The 25379-nt window shown below is 39.2% G+C and overlaps 1 protein-coding gene across 5 annotated transcripts in view; it reads right to left on the reverse strand.

Annotated features, from left to right (window-relative positions):
- The window catches only part of PTPRK (protein tyrosine phosphatase receptor type K), a 554520-nt gene extending 543283 nt beyond the window's left edge, over positions 1-11237 (reverse strand). For all 5 annotated transcript variants that reach the window (XM_059400696.1, XM_059400693.1, XM_059400695.1 and 2 more), the window contains exon 1: positions 11054-11237. In XM_059400696.1, coding sequence (XP_059256679.1) covers positions 11054-11150 — 97 coding nt within the window. In that variant the 5' untranslated portion in view covers positions 11151-11237. The remainder of the gene's footprint in view (positions 1-11053) is intronic.
- Positions 11238-25379: the final 14142 nt, after the last annotated feature.

Consider the following 25379-nt stretch of genomic DNA (forward strand, 5'->3'; position numbering starts at 1 on the left):
TCTCTTGACCTCATATATTACCTAAGTATTTAAATGTCAGTTTAGATAAAGGGGCAATAATGGGCCAACCCTGGATAGCACTCTGCCTCAACCCACCAGGTTGTTAGGCAAACTTATAAAACTTATAAAATTTATCATTCAAGGAATCACACTTGTAAAAATATAAATAAGGGGTTAAAAAAAAAAGTAACAGAAAAAGCAGGCAATACCCAGGGGAAAAAAATAGTAATTCAGTCACTTATTGAAGATAACACTTAAAGGTATGTGAACAGAAGCCTCCAGTCACAGAAAGAAGCATGCTCTAGTCCACAACCACTGTCTTCACCCTATGTTGCCAGGCCAGCTGCTCTAGCCAGAGTAGGGCCATTACCAGCCATAGAAGGGGATAATCCTCTGGTCTAAACCAATACAACCACGTCTGAGCCCCTGGTCTTCAGTCACATTCACGTTTAGGCCACCAGCATGGGTGTGTATCTAACAAAGGCTGGATAAATCTTTCCTTGTAAGTGGGGGAGGCTGGGCAAACAGCTGCTACTTCCCTACATTTCATTCATTATCTAGTACCCTAATTATCATAGAGCAACTCTTGAATATCCCATGTTGGGCAGATATGCGTTAGAAAGTTAGGCAGCAGAGGTGAGAAGATCCAAATTATAAACAAGTTCACCTTTGCCTCTTGAGTTTTTTCAAAATTAGGTTCCAAAGTGAAGGGTAACTAGGTTCTATTTCTCTATGTCAATTAGCATCATTTATCAGAGGTTAGCTTGCCCTCTGGCTTCTATTAAAAATAAACGAATGCATGCATGCAAATACCTATTCATGTACATATGTAGGATATATACGATAACTGAAAACCAAGCAGTTATCTAAAATGGTCTATTTTATTCACAGACATATTAATTATTATCACCTCATATTTGGACTACAATTTTAATTAAAGCCAATCATTAGGTCTGCTTTGCTTTTGGAAACTTTGTTTTAGAACTTTAAAATACAAACCAAAATAATTAAAGAAAATTCTAAATAATTAACCACCTATATAAATAACCATTAAGCAAAACAATGTATATGTTGGCGACAATGGTGACCTACAAATAAAAATGTTGAATCTGAGGAGCGCCTGGGTGGCTCAGTTGGTTAAGCATCCAATTCTTGATTTCAGTTCAGGTCACCCCCTGAGGGTCTTGAGATCAAGCCCCATGTCAGTATGCACTGACTCTGCACTCAGTATGGAGTCTGCTCGATATTCTCTCTCTCTCTCCCTCTCACCCTGGCCCTCCCCACTGCACTCGCTCTCTCTTTCTCTCTAAAATAAATAAATAAATCCTAAAACAACAATTTGAATTTAAGCTAAGTTCTTCCAAGCTGTAGGACTTTGGACAAGTGATATCAAATGAAAGGGCATTAATGTCTAAAGTCCTTTTCAGCACTTAAAATTCTGTGTATTTTTAATGTTGATTTATTCAATACTGAGGCAAAGAAAATAAAATAATGAAAACAATAAAATTCATACTTTAAAGCACGGCTTAGAAGATAAACAAAAAAGAAAACTTTGAAAATTATGAACTGCTGATCTGCAAGGCACACAAGACTGCCAGGTGCAAAGTACCTCTTTCGTTTCTACCTCCCCCACCTTCTTCCCCTTAGAGACTACAGCTTAGGCCACCATGTCTTCTTAACATTACTACTTAGGGATCCAGAGCTGGGAACCATCTGATGCAACTGTCTTTTCCTCACCATATACTCTCTTCCCCCTCAAAAGATGCACCCCACTTTCTTTGCTTTTACTTCTTATGCCTCATTTAACTCCATCTTGAGCAACCACACTGTAGTTTGGTGGTATTTCCAGAACCCATCCCTGTTTATCTGTTGATAACTGATGGTTTGATCCACAGTGCCCCCAACAGTCCATATGACCACAGTGAGGATCTAGAGCTGAACCCAGAATCCTGTGAACTAAGCCAATAAGGGCACTTACTTCCCCTCAGTGGGAGCCTCTGATTCATTGGGCCTTTGCAGGTGCAATCACTACATAAAGTATACATTTTCATACCAGACTTGAACCAAGAATCTCGTGGTATGGAAGCTGACAAAGCTACCATGCTAGATATGGAGTCTGAGAATGAACCTCCTGGAATGCCCCACAGGGAAGCTGAGTGGGCAGAAAGAGGTCATACCCCAGTGGAATTATGTGAACTCCAAGTCAAGCTATACCTGAATCATTAGTTAGGAGAGAAAATAAATTCCTCTTTTGTTGTAAACAGTCTGAGTTGTATTTCCTGCCCCCAAAATGCCTGCAACCAAAAAAAAACAAAACAAAACAAAAACAAAACAAAACAAAAAAAAAAAAAAACCCTAACTGCTACATATGTGTGTGTGTATATATATAGATATATATAGATATATATATATATTAAAGATTTTATTTATTTATTTGACAGAGAGAAATCACAAGTAGATGGATAGGCAGGCAGAGAGAGAGAGAGAGGGAAGCAGGCTCCCTGCCGAGCAGAGAGCCCGATGCGGGACTCGATCCCAGGACCCTGAGATCATGACCTGAGCCGAAGGCAGCGGCTTAACCCAGTGAGCCACCCAGGCGCCCCAATATGTGTATATATTTGATAATGAATTTTGGTTCCAGTAGTTCCTCACATTGTCACCTGAGGCAAGTTATTACTTAACCTCTGGAGTCCTCAGTCTGTAAAGTGGAAAGATTCCAATCTTCAAGGATTCTCACAAGGATGTAAATTCAGGTGAAACACTGACCATGAGGCCTGGCAGGTCATCGGCACTCAACACATGGTAGTCCCTATTGTTGTTTTCCAACTGCTCTTCTCCAACATGTGAGAGAATAAATGAACCTAATTACTGCTGACAAGAATAAAAGCAGAAGTAGTACAAAGAGAAAGCTCTAGAATTTGTAGTAAAATTAAAAATGTAACAAGTCAGATTCTTCAGACTCTAAAGCTCTTTAAGATGTATGGAAGTACCTTTCTGGGTTTTTCTCCATCACTAAGCTCCATTCAAGCACTTATCTATCTACGGCTAAACTTCTTCCTTAAATGCCAGTGTCTAGAATAAGTAAATGGGGAGATCATTGATTTGTAGCTTATTTATGAATCTAGCAACTATATAGTTTGTATTTCAAACACAGGTTAAGAGACTTTCATTTCCTGTCAAATGTGCAGAGAATTCTGCTGTGACTTGCCCCAAACTCCTGCTCCTGATAGCATACTACAACCATTACGGGTTAACATTAATTTATATTTCTCATTTTTCAATAGTCTCTGCCATAACCATGTCATTATGCCAGTATATTCTGAATCGCTAGTGAATGGCAAAAACAAATATAGCAGTCGTGATTTAATCAGAGACTTCACTGTTAAAACAGCCAGCCAAAGTAGACACGTTTAGAATAGTAAATGGATAACAAAACACACTTACAGCCTCATTAATAAGAAGGCAATTAGGTCTTCTGGGAAAATTCATTTTCTAAAAGAATGCTAAAGCAAGCTATAAAATGCGAGTAAAACTGTGTTTTGACATGAATACTGTACACTGTCTATTACATCATAATTTTTCTCTTGAGAAAACTGACAAGAATCGGTTCTTAAGTATGAGCACAAAAGATAGTAAAAAGAACACCAGTGATATTTAATGCATTCTACCTAACTCCTATTCATTAAATTTGACTGTCCCATAAATGAGCTCCTCATTACAAAGATCCTTATATTACTCTTACAAGAAAAAGAGAAATATAAAACAAGAAATTGCTTCTACTATTACTACAGAGGGAATATCATTTCCTGTATCAACATATCAATATGCTAAATAAAAATTATTGGCCTATATTATGTTTGGTTCCTTGATAATATCTTTACCTTTAAATATTCCTCACACAACACGTTCACAGTCAAAACCATTTAGCCTTATTTTTATTCTCCTATGAAACTACTTCTTCCAAAATCATCTGAGTATTCTTTTTTTTTTAAAAAAAGTGAGTATTTCTGTTGTTTTGATATGTCTAGGGCATTAAATTATAATTAAGAAAATACTGATCAGAAATATGATTCCAGGGAAATTTATTTCATATTGTAATTAATCCCTTCACAATACTCTTAAAATTATACAGTAAAGTGCATGTGACAAATCTTTTCAAACTGAGCTTTCTTTGTCCTAGAGCAGTGTTTCACAAAATTACCTGTTCAAGCAAATCACCTGGGGATTTTATTAAAATGCAGATTCTGGGGCGCCTGGGTGGCTCAGTGGGTTAAGCCGCTGCCTTCGGGTCGGGTCATGATCTCAGGGTCCTGGGATCGAGTCCCGCATCAGGCTCTCTGCTCGGCAGGGAGCCTGCTTCCCTCTCTCTCTCTCTCTCTGCCTGCCTCTTTGTCTACTGTGATCTCTCTCTGTCAAATAAATAAATAAAATCTTTAAAAAAATAAATAAATAAATAAAGTGCAGATTCTGAGTCAATAGCTCTGAGAAGAGCTCTGATAAGTGACCACAAGATCATCACAAGTTCCCAAGACTGACGTTGCTGGTGCATGGACCACAATTCAAGCAGCAAAATTCTAGGGCACTTGGAATTAATGAATCCACTGACCATGAGGCAGTCAGCCACCAATCCCGAGGTGGGCTGTGAGGGTACAAGAAAGGCTTCCGTTCTACTCTTGAATTTGTTGAATGACCTAAGGCGAATCACATCGAGGAGTTGTGGCCATAGGAAGCAGCTGCTAGGTCAGCCCACCACCCAACAAGGATTAGGGGAACTTCTGTAGCTGGTCAGCTGCTGCTCTGGATAGGGTTTGGAGAATCGGCCTTTGGCAAGCAGCTGGTAAGGAGCAGGCCGCACTAGTAAGTATATATAAATAGATACCAATCCAGAGGAAGGTTTATTATTTTCTCATTAAAAGTATACTTATAAACTATATAGTTTGTTTTTCCACTTCAGTTTTTTCATCGATGAAATAGGCAAAGTAATTATCTGTTTTCAATACTCTTTCCAAAATATGAGTACAGGAGTTCGATTCCATCTGTAGGTGTCCTTAGCTTCCTTCTCATCTGAACCTCTGGACAATGAAGTTCTATCACTATTAAGATGTGTGTGTGTGTGTATCTACAAAATACATTCTTTTATTTTTCAGCTTTCCCAGAAAAATAAATGCAAATTATAATTCATCCAGACACTCTTTTATTGGGCCTTATTTCTATCTGCATTCCTCTTAAGAAGATAATTCTTAGAATGACTAACCTGTAGAAAAATTCTGCCAGCACTGCCCTGCTCATCATTTTTATTAACAGAGCTCTACAATCATATAAAGTGGAAACATGGATTATTTCATTCAAGACTACTTAATTTGCTCCTAAAACAATTGTAAGTGACAAAATAAGCCACTTGTAATTTTTATGGATTATCAACACACAGATGAGAATGCCAAAAAACTCCAAGCAGAGTAGAGTGGTGAAATGGCAACGTTCCACGACAGGATCGATACGATCTTCTACCCCGGCCACTGTTTTCCCAGAACCTCAACATTCTGCAAAACCTCACAAAACTAATTCGAATTACGTACGTTCAGTTTTTATTACTAAAATATTAAATACAAAAGAATTCCCCTAAGAATACTTCAGGAAAATAATCCTCTCTCAACAGAATCTTCGTGGAACTAAGAAAAACTTGCATGTGGAATGAAGTTTCTTTACGAGCACTGCTCATAAAAACACAACCTAAAGTTTACAATCTACCTCCAGAGTTCTCACTGATCATCAAAGATTCAAACATGTTTTTTTTTCCATTTTTTCCATTTTCCAAAGTATAGTTGTATGCTTATCTCACGATTCTCAAAATAACAGGCAATGTGGTCCTCAAATTTGTCCTGTCCCCACCCTCAAAGAAGAAAGTCTCTCTTCCATTCAGAGATACCTAGGCACAAACACTCTGAGACATTAAAATATCATTTCATGAATTTACAACTTTATTTCTGGCTTCAATTAAAATTAAAATTAGCCTGATGGACAGACTGACTGACTTTGTCATCAAATACTAGTTTAAGACATCATGAACTGGGAAGATATCATTGTTCAGTAACCTGTGACAAACAGCATGAGTTTTGGTGAAAAAATAAGTCATGTTCAAAAGCAATTATAACCTTTTTAGGGAAAGAGAAACACCATTTGATAAAGGAACACAAAACAAATACATATGATCAAAGGATAAAGTCTGAGAGGAATACACAGAGGGAAATTTTTACATCTACAGAATAAGAAATGAATGTGTTTGGATGAAGGCAAAGGCTGACTCCAATAAACAAATCAAAAATAAGGTGCTTTTTTCCTTCTTTAGAAAAGTAAATAAAAGATCAAACGCACGCCCACACAGGCGCGCGGGCACACACACACACACAGAATCCTGGTGTTCTTTGTTTTGTCTTTAAGAACAATCTGTAAACTCTCTTGATGTTTCCTGCTCCCAGTTGTGCAGCAATCCTCTTCCTGCCCTCCGTGAAGAGCAAGTAGAGGAAATGGGAATAGCACAGGGCAGATGAGGACAGCATTTTCCATGCCTCTGAGAAGTACATCCATATTTAGCATGACTTACACTGTTTTTAATACACCTTGAGCGGACCTAGATCATGGCACTTCAAAAGTATTGGTAGGCAACAACACAGGTTCTCTATATAGGACCATAACACACGAATTAAATGCTTTTTAAAGGCCATAAAAATGTATAGTAAACCATCACAGGTAGAAATATGAGATTTGATGGGAAAACTGGCATTCGCTCTGGGTAGTGGTTGAATCATAGTTCCAGTTTTTAAGAACATGTCCGGCACCAAAAGATGTTTAGCGGGAACAAAAAGACTATGATGTGTATGTGCATGCGGGCTTTGTTGTTGCTAAAAAAGAGTGGGAAGGAGTGTGGGAGAGGGGCAAAGCCGCAGAGGGGTTGATTTATTTTTCAAATTCGCATTTATGAATACAAAGAGAAGAGCTGTCAGCAGCACACATGCCGAGCCCACATAGCAGCCAGACCTGCCTCTTCCCGTCTGGGTAGGCCAGACACAAAACGACATCTTGCAATCCAGGAAAATCAGCCCAGTCAGATATATGGAGAATAATGAGAGAAAAAGCAGTCCTGGAAATGTCCACTTATATATCATTACTACTGTTGGAATTTATAGTTTTAATGAACTGAGGAACTGAGCAATTCTGGTCAATCAAAGCCAGAAAATCAGCAAGCAAACCTTGAAACAAGCTGTTTCTGATATATTTTCCTAGTAGGTAGTAAGTATGAGAGAAATTAACTTCACATACAGAGACATCACGGAGTCAGACACCAGGAAAGGGGCATTGTTTAGATGAGCTGCAAGGTCAGAAGGGATCAAGTCTGAGGGCACACTTACAGTATGACATGCCAGGAACCAGATCAAGTGAGGATGATTCTGAGCTGCATTTCCAGGCTCACATCATACTAGAGACACAATAGTCCCTCTCTAGGTCATTGATAAGACTGCATCTAAAATGCTGCATATTTTTTCTCCATACTCTGATGAAAATCTGAACAACCAACAGTTGAACAAACAGCTAAACAAATGACTAAAAATATTTTTTTTCTATTGCTAGAACACTAGGAATGTTAATAATGACTTTTCCACAGATTAGCTCAAATAACAATTTACATGAGATAAGCCAAAAAAAAAAAATAAAAGAATAATTTCTCTCACTATACTGATAAAATCATATTCTGGCCAATAGGATATTTATGTTTAATAATGATTAAAATGAATGACTGGCAGAGGAAACATACACACACACACACACACACACACACACACACACTCCTAAACAGCCCATCCTTACTAGGCAAGTGTGGGAACAAGCAAAGGAGACTAAAGCCAAGGCACTTAGTTACCTTAATGTATGACACCTACAACCCAGAGAGCTGCATAATACTTTACAACTTATAGTGCCAGTTCACATAAATTATTTCATACCACCCTCATAAAAACCAGGTAGAAAGGTCAGATATTATTATCTCCATTTTACAGATGAGAAAGCTGAGTTTCCAAGTAACTTCTGTGTGACTGGTTTTGTCAGGATTCTGAGTCCCAGGACAGAATACTGTCTTACATTATAATATGAAGAGATAACAGCTACATAATCCCATGAATATTAGTGCATCTTTGTGCTTCTATGCCTCAGTTTCCCCAGATATGACATTGTATCATTTTAAGTGAAAGATTGGGATAAAATAACATAAATTGGTATTTACAGGCTGTTCTGGTTTTAAAGAGGCTCACCATGCAACATGTAGCATTTTTACACTTTCATTCCAAAAGCTAAGGAAAAAGTCACACTGATAAAAATATTATTAAATTTGTGGTTTAAAGAAAGCACAATGGATGAGTAAATGACATATCCAACAATCAATATTTCAAAATTTGCGTTTGAAGTGTACTTCATTAGAAACCACATGATAATATCTAAAAGTAATAATTGGCCTTAATGGATGTGGTTTAAAAGACCTACTTAATAGGATATTTAAAAATTCTGAATATACATTTGTTTTAGACTTTTAAAGCTTTTTATTCAAATTTCTCAAAAGAAATAACGGTTCATTAAAGTAGAATCTAAGAGTAAAAAACAGCAAGAAAGTATACACCTTCAATCTCTGAATCTATGTATTTACAACAAATCTGACTGTCATAAAATCTGATGACAGTAGAATATCAAATGGATAAGCAGAACACGAAAATGTTTACAAGACAAACTTTTAATTCATGATGAAAAGCAGATTCACAATCTGACTTTAAATAGGAGGAATAAAAAGCATTCATTTCTGGGCATATATGTAAATCCTGAATGGCAAATTTTTTGAGATACAGTCCTACAAGAAGTGCATTTATTAGGACTGCACATTCTCTTACTTAAACGTAACATAAAGTCAAATGTTTTGCTTTGTTACTAAAGCAAAGCCAGGCATATTTGGTAAAATTACTTAGAACTGGGTATCTAAGAACACAATTGTTCACTAGAGATACCTAAACTCCAGGGTTCAAAAAAACTCATCTGTACATTCTGTTGGAAGGAGTTTAGTATTTACTAAAAAGTCAATAACATTTAAAAGGAGAAATACAAAAGTTTCTTTACTGCTGAAAATGTATCCATCAGCAGTTGATACATTAGTAGTTGCAACTCTGGAATACATGTAAATCTAATCATGCAACTGGTAGAATCCAAACTTTCAATTAACAAACTACATGCCTTTTGAAGCGTAGGCTCTCAATGCAGTGACAAACACTGTGCAGAAATCAATACCCAGTCTAACTTGCCTGCATATAATGACTTCCATCAAGCATGGTTCCAATACCAACCAGCATTATATGTCAGAGATGCATTCAGCAGTAATGCTTACTCCAGAAAGAATTAAATTAAGCCATCGGATCATTCACTGCATAGATCTGCCGTCTGCATACATCACCAATATACACAGCTTTTCCTCTACATGCTGCATTTCATAATATGCCTTAGTGCACAACACAGACTGCCACCTGAATCTGTGGTCTAACTCCTTTTACAGCGTTCTCCGGGAGAGGTGGGGGGGGGGGGGGGGGGTAAGGGAAAAAAACATTACTCCGGATCACAACAATCTGAGTTTATTTCCAGGAAGCAGGGCAGCCACAACACGGAGAGAATCTGACAAGCGCAAAGTAAGTTCGTTCTCCCCATTCTGCGGCCTCAGCCAAGAGCGCGGCTGTCACTTGCCGGGTCTTCTCCGTCACCCCTCGGCCACCAATGTGTCTCCATCTGCACCAAGACCCAGGGCAGCCAATGCGCTTGCCAGCCAAGCTGAGTTGGGTGAACTGGCCAGAAAAGTTGTCAGGACCGGTGAGCGGCAGACAAGCGCCCGGGAGCCCGCTCCCCAGCATCCACCAGGTGAAACTTCAGAGCCCCCAGAGGAGAGAACGAAAGAAGCAACTAACAGAAAAGATAACAAAACTGGAAGCATAGAGGACGGGACTGGGAGAGACGGGGTTCCACGGACTTCTCTGAGTGGCTTTACCAAGAACCCAAAGAGCCAACTGCAAGACCACACCACATCCCTCCCTTTGGGCTCAGCCGATTGTCGCTCGCAGCCCCCAGCATCGAGGCGGGCTCCGGGGATCACCGCGCCAGCTTCGCCGTGCCTCCGCTGAAGGAGTGGTTGCCACAGCCAGGGTCCGGCTTCCCCAGTCCGGCACCCAGACCTCGCTGCCCAGGACGGCTCGGTGTGGGTCCTCAGAACCATATTTCAAAATATCTTACAGGCTCCGCCAGCACACACACGGAACGTACTCCACGCAGCGCCCTAACCCACAGGGCAAAACCAGGAGCCGCCAACGCTGGGGGAGGAGAAAGGGACTGGGGGAGGGACGGGGAAGTAGTTAGACAATAGTCAAGGGAGGTTATTCCCGGGACAAAAAGCACCTGGCAAAGCGCGCGGAGGTCAGTCCCTTCCAGTCTCCACATTTCTGACAATGGCTTGGGGGGTGGGGGGATATCCTTTTTTTTTTTTTTCCTTAAACGCTCTGGAGGCAGACAGCAACAAGCCCACACCAGGAGCAAAAGAGTAGCCGGTCCCCAGAGTCGTTAACTACTTTTTCCTTCTCTCTTCCCCGGCGTGGTGCAGCGTGCGCTGGACGCGGAGGCTACCAGTTTCCCAAGAAAAGCAATGTCTCCCCACACTCCCGGACAGCTCTGCCAGCCTTGGCCCCGAGCGAGCCTCCGAGAGGAACAATGGGTCGCGGAGATGAAAGTTACCTGCGCCAAGTGGCGCCCAGCCCGGTGCCCCGCGTCCCACCTACCACAAACTCTGGGGACATCGCTCCCTCTGCCCGGTGCCCCCGTCCGGGCCGCCAAAGCTTCCCCCGAATCCTTGCCCACCCCCACTACCCCCCCTCCCGGCCCCGGCGAAGAGACGGCTTCAGCCCCCGCGAGCCCCGGGCCGGGGGCATTCGTCCGGCATTCAGAAACCCTTCCCGCTCCCACGCCCACCTTCCGGGCCACTCACCTGCGGAGAACTGGCCTTGGGCCGACCCCAGGGGAGACCGAGGGGAGAGAAGCAAGAGCGCCACAAAAACAGGCAGCGCCGCCGCCGCCGTATCCATGTCGACTTTGGGAGAAGTTTCGAGCAGCTTTGCAAAGAGCTGCCCGGAGAATCGCCGCGAAATCCACTACCGAGGTGCCGGCCGGGCCTCGCGGGATGAGGGCGGGAAGTCCGCCGCCGCCCGCCGGCACTTTTTCCTTCTTCGCGGTCCCCAAACTACCTCAGGGGCGCAAGCGTCGCCCGCGTCGCCGGCCGGCTGCGGCGGCAGCTCTCCATGCTCAGCGGAGGCTGCTCCTGTTAGTCAAGAGTTACTTTGCTCGGGGAGGGACGGGGGCGGAGCCGGGGGTGACGTCGCCCCGCGGGCTCCGGGAGCTTCTGAGGAATGCAGGCTCGGGCGCGGCGCCGCCGCCTCCTGCCGGAGAGACGCGCGCCAGCCGCGGCCGCGCGCCCCGCGCCTCTCGCCGCCTTTGTTCGCCGCCCGCCGCCGCTCGAGGGAGCGGGCGGGAAAGGGGACCCGCGCCGCTGGCTGCCCTGTTGCAGAAATGGGAGTCTGAGATGCGAGTGTTTGGTGAGCCGTGTAGCGGGACCGCAGAGGACGGGCGCGGAGAAAGCCCCAACGCCGGATCCGAGGCGCCCTGGGCTTGGGTCCCTGGGTGGAGGTCCCGCCGGAGCGGATGCCGGTAGGAAGAAGCGCGAGTGTAGAAGCGCCCTAAGGAAACACCCACCTGCATGGAAAACTCACTGTTCCTTATTCCTGTGATGAGGGCTAAGACACCCCACCCCTACAGAAAACTTACTACTCCTTACGATATAAAAATAAAACTTGAACCAAAATAAACGTTCGGTAACTTTCCAGTGTGAGCCGCTGGCGTGTCTCCTTTCTGGTTTACTTGTCATTTGCCCAATATTTGGATTTACTCTCTGCTTCGCGGACTTTTTGCTTGTTGTTCTGAAACCTTCCGGCCTCTTTCCGTTTCTTCCCTCAGGAAGACCCTAAGAACTGCATCAAGGCTTAGTATGTTTTCTTTTCCCGTAGGTCTGCTGGAGTAGAAAAGGTGTTTTGCTTTGTTTTTAATATCTAATGGGTACTTAAGACAGAAGTATTTAACAAAAGGACTTTCCGTTGACAATGAAAATGGCAACCAGCGATTTCATCCGGAGGAAAATGATGTTCTATTATGACAGTAAAGTATTTTACAGTTTGCTAGTTCTTCAGCAGCTTGAAGTGGTTTCACCATATGCCACATTTACTTGCTTCTGTGAGAAGACTATTTAGTTGTGCACTAGATTCATTTTTGTAAAATTTTCAAATAAAATAAATGTCACAATTGAATAGATATTTTTGTTGAGAATTTTACTGTCATATATACAATTCCTAGAACAACAATCTATTGATTGACATCTGTCAGGTACTCATATCTTCAGCCTTTGTAAACAAGACAATGTGAAATCTAATTTAACATTCATATAATTTATTTACCAAGCAATATATCCCTCCTCTATACAAATTAAATATATGCTATTAATGTCTAAGTTTATGATAGAAACAGAAATATATATATGTGTATATATATACACATATATATGTATAAAATCAGGAAGAAAAAGACTTATAAAAAATTTTGCTAAGAGTACAAGCTTGATTAAACAGAATTTGGAGTCTTCTGGCTGGCTCATTAGCACACTGACTAGCCCAACGCTTGTCAATTCAATTCAGCCCAGTAAAATTCATTTTTCCTTAGGGTACAGGGTATAATTTTTTTTCAACTCACTAACTTAGAATTGTTCGCATATCACTGTTACTATTTCTTTGATTGAGGGACATTCCTAAATCCTAAGTAATAAAATACTGAAGGTCATATATTTTCTTTTTGAAGGAGTAAGCAGAACTTCGTAAAATTTAACAGGAATATACCTCATGAAAAACAAACAAAAACCCAGCATCCATATACTAATACTTTCTTGAAAGAAAGCTGAAGGAAGTTCATGACTTGGTAGATTTGTTTAAGCACACAAAATGCTTGTTTGAAAAATTGACATATGGTGTTGGGGAGAGTCCACACACATTTTACCTTGCTTATTCCTTGGGTCAACTGGCGGAAGATTGATTTCACTTTACCTATCCTGTTATTAATAACAATAACAGGCAATGGTTACAGAGCACTTAGAACGTGCTAGGCTCTGACTTAAGAATGCAGTGTCTCACTGAGTTCAGACAACAATTCTTTGACATTGCTACAATTATTACTCCCATTTGACAATTGAGGAAACAAGATTAGGGATTGAGTAATTTGGTCATCAGCACTTCTATGAGTGAAAAGTGGGTAAGGGGAAACAGGCAAGAAAATTCTTGAAAAGGAATCAGCAAACTAGCAAGAATGACTTCTGAACAGAAGCCAAAGGAATAAAATAAAACTTTTAGATAAGTAAATCAGTCCTTTTGTCCTTAGTTGTCACAAATGCTGGCCATAATAACTAATGCTGGCCAGAGTGGATTGAAATCCTTTGAGTATATTTGTCTCCACAAGGTATTTGGCAAGTATTTAGAACTTACTAGATCTCCGTTTATTTCACAGAAAATAGAATAAATGAATATATCAATCAATCCACAGAAGAAATATAAATTTGGTATAACTTTTAGAAAAAGTTAGTCAACATGTATTTTAAAATGACTAAAATGATCATATTCTTTGATCTACTGACTACTCTAAGGAAATAAGCCAAAATATGGAAAATGCTGTATACACAAAGGTGTTTGTCATTTCCAAAAAGGAAAAGTGGAAATCACATAAATGTCCAACAATAGGCAGATTCACAAACGTTATCTAGATAGAATATCTCACAGCCACCAGAAATGAAAGTTATTAAAAAAAAAAAAAAAGGAGCAAGTTGCAACATAAGAAAATGCATATAATAAAATGTTGGGTAAAAAACATCAGAAGACAGTGCGAAGTTTCAGTTTGGGAAGATGAAAACGTTCTGGAGATGCACTGTAGTGATGGTTACACAACAATGTGTACCTAATACCACTGACTGCGTACTTAAAAATGGTTAAAATGGTAAAATTTTATGCAATATATGTTTTACTGCAATAAAAAAATCAGAAGACAAAAATCAAAATGTAGTGCAATTACAACAGAAATAATGAAGAGTGGAAAAAAATTAACCATGATATTGATAAAATTGGTAGTAGATATAGACTAATAAAATTTCATAATTGCCCTTCTCTATTTTCTTACCATTTGGAGTATATGGTGAGAGTATATCCTTTAAAGAGGATAGGTTTGTTTTCTGATTGCAGATTTACCACACAGTAACTCCAGTCATGAATTTAGATCTGTATTTGAGAAAATGTTTTCTGTGAAATCGCAGTTTTATCAAAATTTCCCAAGTATGTTTGGAAAATAGGGTCTGAAGATCAGATAAGCTTGGAGAACACTGAACTGAACAAAGTTAAAAGGTTCCTTTACCAAAACAGTCTTCTTTTCTTTATAGTAGTTTTTCCATGGTTATCAATATGGTATTAGGCACTGTGAATCTGGAGAAGGAAAAAGAATGCAAAGTTTCTCAAAGTTTTGGACCATGGAACTCTTTAATAAAGAAGTATTTCTCACAAGTAAGATTTCAGGGAACAGAGTTTGGGAAGCACTGTCAAGTAACATTTAATATATATCTCAATTCCTTCATATGAAAATGAGGCTTATCAATCAGATTTTTGGATAACTAAATGAAATACAGTGACTCAAACTCAACGGTTAGAGACACCCACCTCCTGCACAGTGCCTAGTCAAAAAGCCTCATATAACTTTGACTCCCCCAAAACCTTAACTAATAATAGCCTACTGTTGACCAGAAACCTATGGCTAGCACAAATGGTTGATTAACATATATTCTGTATGTTATATGTATTATATACTGTATTATTATAATAAAGCTAGAGAAAAGAAAATGTTAAGGAAATCATAAAAGAAAATACATTTACAGTGAACTGTACTATATTCTTTTTTTTAAAAAATGCATATAAGTGGATCCATGCAGTTCAAGCCCAAGTTGTTCAAGGGTCAAATATATAGATTTTTAATATAGATATAAATTCAATTATAGATAGAGATATGAAAGGGCCTGGATGATAATAGTTGCTGAGTAAATATTAGTTTCCTTCTTTCATTCCACCGAAGGATTAGGCACAAATCTATACCCAGCTGAAGCAAAGTTTTTATTTACCCAGACCATGAGTGCCCACAGCATGTGTTTATAAGCAATTCAATAATATTCTCAGCTTGTTAATAACAATTAATTGCCTACATATGCTTTTCAGTTTGTAATGCCTATTCACCCACATGATCACAATCTATCCACCATCTATCAAACCCAGGACGATTGAAGCCAGGGCAGGTACTATCACTAATTTCACTTAACTGACAAGGAAAACCAAAGCTTTGAGAGATTAAAATTAGCCAAGTTTTGATGCTGGTCATTAACAGCTCTTGGACCTGGGTATTCTGACCACGAATTTCATTCCTACCTTCCCGCCAATGACTATGCACTTCATTCTCATCTCTAAAAATGTTCATTTGAGTTAGAGGCAGAATCCTCAATGCCAATTCACCATACTGAGCCTCTTAGGCAGGCAGGTGGAAATGAGTTTCTATTTTCTCTTTGCAAAGAGAAAAAAGAAAAAAAAAAGCATTTCCTTGCTGTAATATTCTTGCATGGGTATGTATATATTCAGGAGGGGAGGGGCAGGGAATTTCTGACAAGAAAGTCCTTGAACAGAAAGAGCAGGGACTTCCAGAAAAGGGGGGGGGGGGGAAAGTGCCTGTTATGTCTGTGAAACTGTTGTTCTGGGTGGGTGGTGGGTCTTCCACTGTAGGGCAAAGCCCAATTGCTCCCTGGAGTAGTGCTGGGACCTAGCCAATTACTACTTAGGTATTGACATCAGAACATCCAGGAACAAACTGAATAGTGATGGCTGTGTGCCTACGTCTCTAAAGAAACTCTTCTCGCTATATGTTCTTATGTAATTTTGGATCAAATGGAAGAAATGCACTGTATTCAAAACCAGAGTTATTTTGTGAGTCCCTTGAACCCTTTAAAAAACCCATAACTTGGGATTAGTTCAGAAACACTAGTCAAGAAAATGCATGCTCCAAAGGTTTTATCCAGGGAAGAAAAAAAAAAAAAATTTGAGCAGCTTGAGAGCTCGGTGTTGCCAATTTGGAAGAGCAATTTGCCTACAGCTGGATATAATTAACAAGCATGGGTCAAAAAGGAAGCCAATCATAAAAGTGTGAATTGGATAGAGGTGGAGGGATGGGGACAGTGACAGTCACTTCAGAACTGATGTATTCTGACTTCAGAGTCTCTCCTCAATTTCAAAAAGCCTAGTCTAATGATTAATAAAAAACTGAACTCAGAGGGAAAAAAAATCGGGGTCTTCATAGTAATGTGGTCGATAAATTATCTTTTCTGGAACACTATAGGGTGCCTTATCCACCCTTTATACTAGCAAGTAATTTCCATGGCAAAAAGAAAAGAAAAGAAAAAGTTGTTTTGTTTTGTTTTCTCTCTCTCCTGGCTCACTAGAGGAAAAAAGGAATAAAGGTATGAGCAATATAGTATCTCATTGAATACTGTTTGAATTCTTTTAGTCTGAATGGACCAATTATCCTGAGGTATTTTGTATGTTTGTTATTTTAGTAAAACCAGGAAAGATGATAACTCTTACAACTAATGAAATTCATCATGTATTCAGTAATACATTTTGCAGGGTTAAGAGCTCATATGCAAAGTTGCAGCCCGAGAGAATTAACACAGCAGAATGAGAAATCCTCTAATGATTATGCTCCTTCCTTCCTCCTATTTACTTCTGAAGGGGGTTGGGGGCCAGCTCCACATATGGAACCCTGTGGATCTTGCCATCTTTCTTCTCTGCTTAGTCTGATCTCAAGACAGAAAGAAATAGAATTCTGAACACATAATGTGGTACTTCCAAGGCTCTGGAGATTTTTCTAATCCTCCAAATGTTCTCCAATAAAATCTTCCCTTTACATTGTTGGTGCTGCCACAGCATTCATAACCAGAGGAAGTCTGACAAGAAAATGAGCCATTAAAACCTACACACAAACATAGGGGCTCATTTCAGTGCTGAAGTCCTCTTAAACTAAAGCAAAGAATTCATTTTGTCATTTGCAAGCATTTATTAAGTGTACAATACAGTGCTAGTTACTCTATGGGAGATACAGGAGAATTAGTAATTTACATTTGAATTTAACAGACCAAAGAAATAAGAGAAAACAAAGTATATTGTTGTGTATGTGTGTGTGCATAATATATATGTACAGTTGCATGTATAATAATACACTTGCACACACGCATATCTCTTTAATGTGAAAGAATAGAAAACAAAGTATTCGGTCATGGTGGAGTACAGTTAGAGGGAAAAGCTTTTGGGGACTGACTAGTTTTGAGCTACATCTTGAAAAAAGTGATGGTTGTAGGACTCCTGACTGGCTTAATCAGTGGGGCATGTGACTCTTGATCTCAGGGTTGTGATTTCTAGCCCCACACTGGGGGTAGAGATTACTAAAAAACAAACAAAAAGAAAGTGATGGTTGTGACTGGCAAGAAAAAAAGAAAAAAAGTCCCAATGCGTAAACCAGTTTTTGGAGGTTGAACTCTTTTTTTTTTTGAGATTCTATTTGTTTATTTGAGAGAAAAAGAGAGAGAGAACAAACACAGGAATGGGGTGTAGAGCAGAGGAAGAAGCAGGCTTTCTGCTGAGCAGGTGCCCCAGTCCAAGACTCGATCCAGGATCCTGGGATCATGAGAGGAGCAGAAGATAGACACTTAACAGACTGAGCCATTCAGGCACCCCTGGAGCTTGAACTTCTCACTCAAACTGGCTTTCTGTGAAGTAGCTTGCTCTTGATAACTGTCCAAAATGTGTCTCCCATTGACTTTGATAGCTGCCTATCCTGGAAATGAGTTCTTATTTTATCGTTGAATGTTTTCAAATCACCTAAGAAGCCTTGTTGGAAGATGCCTAAAATACAGATTTTTCATAACATCAGTTTGTGTGCTTTGAAAGCTTCACAATTGCCTAAACTACATAAGCCCAGGAAACAGTTCACTACAAGCCCAGTAGTAGGCTTACAAGCCCAGTAGACTATTAAAATCATATGCAGTTTCTTTGTGGCCATAATGAAATAGTCAATTAGCCCTTTTACTTGTTGACAACTACTGCTGATATAAACCATGGGTCCACTGATCTCAGCAAAAAGTCAGAGACCAATAAGCTACAATAGTCTGGGGAAACAATCGAGTCTGAGTTGGTCTAAAACTGGTTTTATTTGTGTCTGCATGTGAAATGGCCACATAACTATTTTGTATAAACTTTAGAGAAGCTCATTGGACAAGGAGAGTATACACAATAAATAATAATATTAGATAATTTTTAAAAACACTTTACTTGGGGTGTTAGGAACAATAATGACAATATACTATACCCCCCTCCCCAAAATCCATCTCCCTGGAACATGTGAATATGTTCCTTTGTATGGCTAAAGAGACCTTGTGGGTGTGATTAAGGTAACGATCTTGAAAAGGTAATACATCTGAGGAACATCTTGGGGGGCTCAATGTAATCCACAGGATCCCTTTAAGGGAGAAGCAATAGAGTAAGAGAGATGTAAGCATGGAAGCAGAAATCTGAAAAGAGAGAAAATGCTATATTGCTAGCTTTGGAGATAAAGGAGGGGACCATGAGCCTCCATATAGAATGCAGCCCTGCTGACACCTTGATTGTAGTCTGGTGAAGAACACTGCAGACTTCTGACCTTCAGAACTGTGAGATAATGAATGTGTGCAGTTTTAAGTCACTAAGTTTATAATAATTTGTTACAGCAGCAATAAGAAGCTGATACACATGGGTTATCTCATTTGGTCCTTATAGCTATTAGACACATCTTACATGCTCAAACAAGGAGTAAGAAAACTGACACTCAAATAGATTAGGCAAACCTCTCAAGTAAGCAAAGGAGCTAACAGGCAGACTCGGGCCCTGACTCCAGAGTCTACAGGGTTATGAAGTATGCTGTTTCAAAACACTAATTTTGAATGGCAAGAATATATTGAATTACCACAAAAAGGCGATTGTGATAGAAAATTTTAAAAATATATTTGCAATTCTCTTCTGTATTTGCAATGAATACAGATCTTAGCATTCTGTTACAGTTCCTTTGCTTTAAATGCTAACAATCACATCCTATTCTGATATAATCATATTGTTTAATCAGAGAAACACATAAACTGGAAGATTGCCATTGTCAGTAGTTATTTGGAAGATTTAACCATCATTTACATTTGGTATATTTTCTGTCATAACTATCATTATGTTGTCTTCTATAGACTGTGAGCTATTGAAGGGCTGGACCTATAGTTGCTCTATTTTCTACAAGGCCTGCACCCACATCTTTCCATACACTTGCTTAAATCTTTTATATGTGAATCTTTTGGTCATAAATTATAGGGATCATTGCCTCCTTAGGAATCTAACTTTAATTGATGAATAGACTGTCACTCTAATTTCCTGGACATTAAGAATTATCTATTGTTTTTCATTGTATCCCTGTCCATAAAACAGGTACTGTCATAGAGTTGTTCAAATAATGATAGTTGAGGGATGGATGGATGGATGGATGGATGGATGAAAAGACTTTTCAAGGTCAAGTAGTTTAATAGTCTGGCAGGTGAATGTGTAGAATTCTGAGACAATTAAGGAAGAAATCCCTGGAGAGAACATTAACAACAACAACAAAAAAAAAAACAGAGTAAGAAAATCTTAACTTCCATACCATTTGAAGTTTAAAGTATCATTATGATACAAGATACTGAAGACCATTTTTTCCTTTATTCCTTTTCTATTTTTTTTTTTTTTGCTTATAGCTGCAATATTGATCAAGAATGGCAACTTAGTAGTTTATACTTTTGTGTTCTTTCTGCTGATGAAATATTTTCTTTTAGGTATGATAAATAACTGTCAATATCACTTATTTACACCCAGAGATATTGATGGTTTATAATCACATCTCATCATTTGATACTCAGAACTCTGTTTCTATTACAGCAATGAAATCTGTGAATCTAAATCCAAGGTGTCCTGGGTAAAGTGAGATTGCACCCTGAAACAGTTTAGGGATTTTTAAGTAGCCTCCATGCCCAATGTGGGGCTTGAACTCACTTCCCTGAGATCAAAATTAACATGCTCTGCTGACTGAGCCAGCTAGATGCCCCCTGTGTAGGGCTGCTTAAGTCATCTAAGATCTGAGTGTTCGGGATTTTACCCTTCTTACATAGATTCAAGAAGGGAAACCTAACTTCATAATCCTTATTCAAAATGTTGCCTTTTGGGGATGCCTGGGTGGCTCAGTGGGTTAGGCTTCTGTCTTCAGCTCAGGTCATGGTCTCAGGGTCCTGAGATCGAGCCCCACATCAGGCTCCCTGCGCAGCAGGGAGCCTGCTTCCCCCGTCTCTCTGCCTACTTATGATCTCTCTGTCAAAAAATAAATAAAATCTAAAAAAATTGTTGCCTTTTAATCAAAAAATATTTTAGGAAATAAATAGTGATCAGGTTGATGGCTGAGGATCCAGTTACTGGTTACAAATCCTTAATTTGGTGATTTGAGTAAGATATCCCTCCTTCCAGCCTTCCCTGCACAGCCTAATTTTTTTTCTTCATTTACTTAATATTCACTGCGCACCTCACAGTGCTGGGTACTATTTTAGGTACTGCTTATACAGTAAGGTGCAAAGTAGGCAAAAAGAATCTCTGTACTATGTTTATGATCTAGCAAAGAGAGATGGGCAATAAACAAATAAATAAAACATTACAATTAATATTGCAATATCTAAAAAATATCATAAAAAAGAGAGGCTTTTATTGCATTTTGTTTTTGAAACTGAGACTAGGTTCAGTATAAAAATGTTACTAATGTTAAAATGTTGACTCCGTATAAGAAAGGAATACACGGTTAATGGGTAAGAAAAAATCTTTTTCCTAAATCATGTGTATTTCTATTTCATGAAAAATGTGTAACTACAGGAGTTTTTATTTTTACTTTGGCAGCTAGAGCGAAATTTGCCGTTATATTTAGTAATTATGTAGTTGGTCTACTTTGTTATATGTTAAATTTCTAATGATCTTATTTTACTAGTCTACCCTATTTTCCTTTCACTTTGATTTATTTATTCATTTATATTGTAATGTACTAGTTTCATTTTGTAAACTAAGAGCTAAGTCTACCGCTAAATAAGCAAACTGATCAATCAATTGATTGATCGATGGGTCTATTCCAGGAGAATGAGTACTTAAGTTTTGCAGATTCACAGAACAGATCAAAAGGTTCTACCTTCCAGCTTCTTAAATATTTCTAGATGAAAAAATGCCAAGTCACAGAAAGTTAGGGTGTCTTATCTGAGATTTCATGGTGCATTCTTAGAGCATGTCCTAATCAACCACTTGTCAGGGTGAGATGGGAATGGGGATGGTTTCCGCATTATGAAAAGCTCTTGGTTACAACGTAATTTACAGTTATACATCTCCAAATCACAGAATTCTACTAGCTTTTGAGTTTCTATGTCCTCTATGTGACATTCTGCCCATTATTCTTGGATTTTGGAGAGAAAGAGATTAGGATGACCCATCAGGTCCTCCAGATTCTTAACAAAACTGTCAAGAAAAATAAATCTTGGACAGAATCTACAAATCTTAGCAAATGGACATGTTTGAGACTAGGTAAGACACTAGAAATGTCTTTAAATTATCATAGCCTACTCCTGCATTTAAAAAAATCTTGTGATTCAGATCTAAAGATATGATTTCTCAAGAAGAAAAATGACACCTGAGTTGGTGACAAGACCCATCACAGAGGTATTTTGTCCAGTAGTAATACAGCTGCTGATCAGTTTACTAAAGAGCCCAAGGGGAGATTAATTATTTAACAGTGGAATAAATTGCAAAGTTGGCCCTAACTACTTCAATACAAATTGAAAACACCAGACTCTGCAAAATTCTCAGCAATAATCACAAAAAAGGCAAGTGAATTTGAAGCTAGGTTTTCTAATTTTTCTATCATCAACATCTCCTTTTTCTGCCTCTTCACCCTCAGCCTCCATTTTTCCCACTCCAGCCCATCCAATTACCTCCACTCCTCCATCACATACGCCCACTTCTTGTTAACCAGAACCTTCCTAATATGGCCATTCCCCTCTGCATCTTTTCCCCCTCCCTTCCTTCCTATATTTAATGCCCTGCGCTGGGCACTGAGGGAAAGAGAGATGGAACACAAGGAGCTATATATCCAAGAGCATAAGTTGCCATCTAATGTTGAGAATGGGACCAGGGAGAATGACGTGGGAAAAAAGAATTAGAAATAAAGGCAAATATGAGAGGCACAATTAAGGTACAAACAACCTGCTGTAAAAACACAGCTGAAGAAGCAATTAATTTCTGTCATTTTCTAGCAAGGATGGGTGACAAATATCTTTACTCTGTGTACTCCCCTCCCATCTGTTTCTCTCACTTCTAATGGGGACAATTTGGGATCTGAGTTGTCAGTTTCTGCTACGGAAATGTGAAACTGGAGGATGAAATTTATTCTGATGTCAACCACAGAAGAAGCTGTCTTTAACTTAATATAGTGAGAAAGCAGTTTGGTGCCCAAATCTCTATGAGCAACAATGATCCAAGGTCCCTGTTGCCAGTTACTGCTTTAGGACGCCCCCCACCCCCATACTAGTTGCTTTCAGTCATGTTTTCTCATCTCTCCCTCTCTCTTCTAACTTCCCAATGCCTTCCTAGAATTTCCCAGTGTTTTGCTTTTGCTGCCTCACTAGTTTCTCGTCCCAGACGATTCCAGCTGCTGTACACTTCAAGTACAGACCAATCCACGTACCAGGATAACCTTGACTACCTACAGGTTATGAATTTGGGGGTACTCTTTAAAGTCACTTTGCCTAAAATGCCAACATCTTATGAGTCTTGTCAAATGTTCAAATATTCCCGTGAGGGTAGAGCAGAAGGTCTATGTGTTGTTTATACATCTATTGGAATTATTTCCACCATCTAGAGGAGATGAGCTACCTTCAGAGGCTAATTCACTCATTCAGCCACTATTTATTTAGCATCCTCTTACAGGTTAACTTGTTACAAAACTGAGTAATCTTGTCAGTCCCATACCCTGGTTGGGGAAAGAAACACAACTTTGATTTTAATAAGTGATAATTATTGGGAGTAGGAACCACCAATTGCTGCCTTGGGAACTGGGTAAAATCTCCAGTGAAAGGACTACAGATTTGAGGTAAATCTTGAAATTTAAGTTGGAGTTGGCCAGAGTTAGGGAAGGAGGGGGAAAAATTGGAATTATGAATACTTTGAAATGGGGAGGTTTTGGGTGAAGGCCAGGATAGAGACTTGAAGCAGCCAGGAATAGCATAAGACACTGTGGGTAGGGGAAAGGAGATAGATTCAGAATCTGGGAAAAAATGCCAGAAGGGAGAAGGGAATAGGGGAAGATTATAAGACAGTCTGTGACTATTTTAGACTTTTACCATTGAGAGCTTGTTTTAAGAGGCAAAGAAACAAGGCAGCTGGGATTACATTAGTGGGATAATTTAGAAGAAATTTGAATATGAATAATGGAACTGACAGTACATGAATTGTCAACATTCCTTTTAATTGACCCTTCCCCCCCGGCACCTAAGATCTGCATTGTTTGTTTTACAGAAATATGTTAAAAGGCACAGAAGTCCTGGTTCTATCATTAATTCGCTGCTTATGAGTACCCTAAACTCCCAGGGATCTGCTTCTTCATATTTCACAGGAAAGCATGGGAAATGATGATCCCTAAGATCTCTTTTTCAGTCCTAAAGGCTATGGTTATTTTTAGGTCTTGGAAGAATTGTGCTGTGTATAGCACTATCTAAATAGACACAATCTCCTCCTACTAGAAACAAGAGCGTTACCAGAACTTTGGCACCAAAGAACTCAGGGTTTTATTATTTTAAATTTTAAAAATAACTTTTCTTCATTACAAAAATAACACAGAAAAATTCAAAGGAAGAACTTTGTGACACATTACAACTCCTACCCACTTGGACACAACCATGGTTAATACTTGGTATATAGCCTTACTAAGAATACTGTTATTTCCATTTCATATTAATAGTGAATTATTCTCTACTAGAAAAAGCTGTTTGTTTGCTTCTTCTAGAGCCAAGAGATTTTTTATGCACACACACACACACACACACACACACACAACAATTGAGCACTTCATGGGACTCAACAAATCCAAGCAGATTTCATTCTTACTAAAAAGTCACTCACTGTACATTACGTAAAGGTAGAAGAATTATAACTCAATACAAATGTCTTCCCTGTGATTGCAGATTAATGATGCTTCTTTAAAGTGCTTTCAAGGAACATATTCAAACATTAATAGGTGTGATTTATGCTATATGTGCCATATGTCAGATACTGTACAGAGTACTTCCTTTGTGCTACTTTTAAACCTCGAAATACTGTATAGGGCAGGTATTGTGATCCCAGTTTCACAGATAAGATTTCAAAGGCTTGAAGAGGTTAACTGATTTCATAATGGCCACATTTCTAAGAAAGAGCTGACCCATGATTTGGACCCAGAACTTCTTGGTACAAATGTCATCTTCTTACCACAATACCAACATTCACCAAGCTGTTATCCAAATAATACTAGTGTCCTGTGAGATAAGACTGTTCTATGAAAAAAAGCTTTATTGTTTGCAAAACATTACACTGTAGGAAAGAAACATTTAACTTAACTCTTGGTTTCTTCTATATATTTATATACGTAAAAGAGTACATATACACACATTCTTTGTAAATATACACGCCTGCCATTTATTTATTTACTTACTTATTTATTTTTATTCTTTTATTTTTTTGAGAGAGAGAGATCATGCAAGCCAGGTGTGGGGGAGGGAGAGGGCAGGTGGGGAGGAGCAGAGGGAGAATCCATACTGGGAGTTGGGCCCAACCCATGGCTCAATCTCACAACCCTGTTCTCTTAGTCTCTTAATCTTACTTGGACACTACACTTATATTTTTCACTGATGGGCCTTTAGCCACATCACCCTAGAGACCAATGCCAGAAAAAATGAATGAAGAAACCCAAGAATTATTCAGTGATCTAGGTTTTTCCCTCTGTAGTCCAATTTAAACAATTATTGCCCATTGGGAACATTTCAGACA

The sequence above is a fragment of the Mustela nigripes genome, chromosome 5 (assembly GCF_022355385.1).
Source record: "Mustela nigripes isolate SB6536 chromosome 5, MUSNIG.SB6536, whole genome shotgun sequence".
NCBI classification, from domain to species: domain Eukaryota; kingdom Metazoa; phylum Chordata; class Mammalia; order Carnivora; family Mustelidae; genus Mustela; species Mustela nigripes.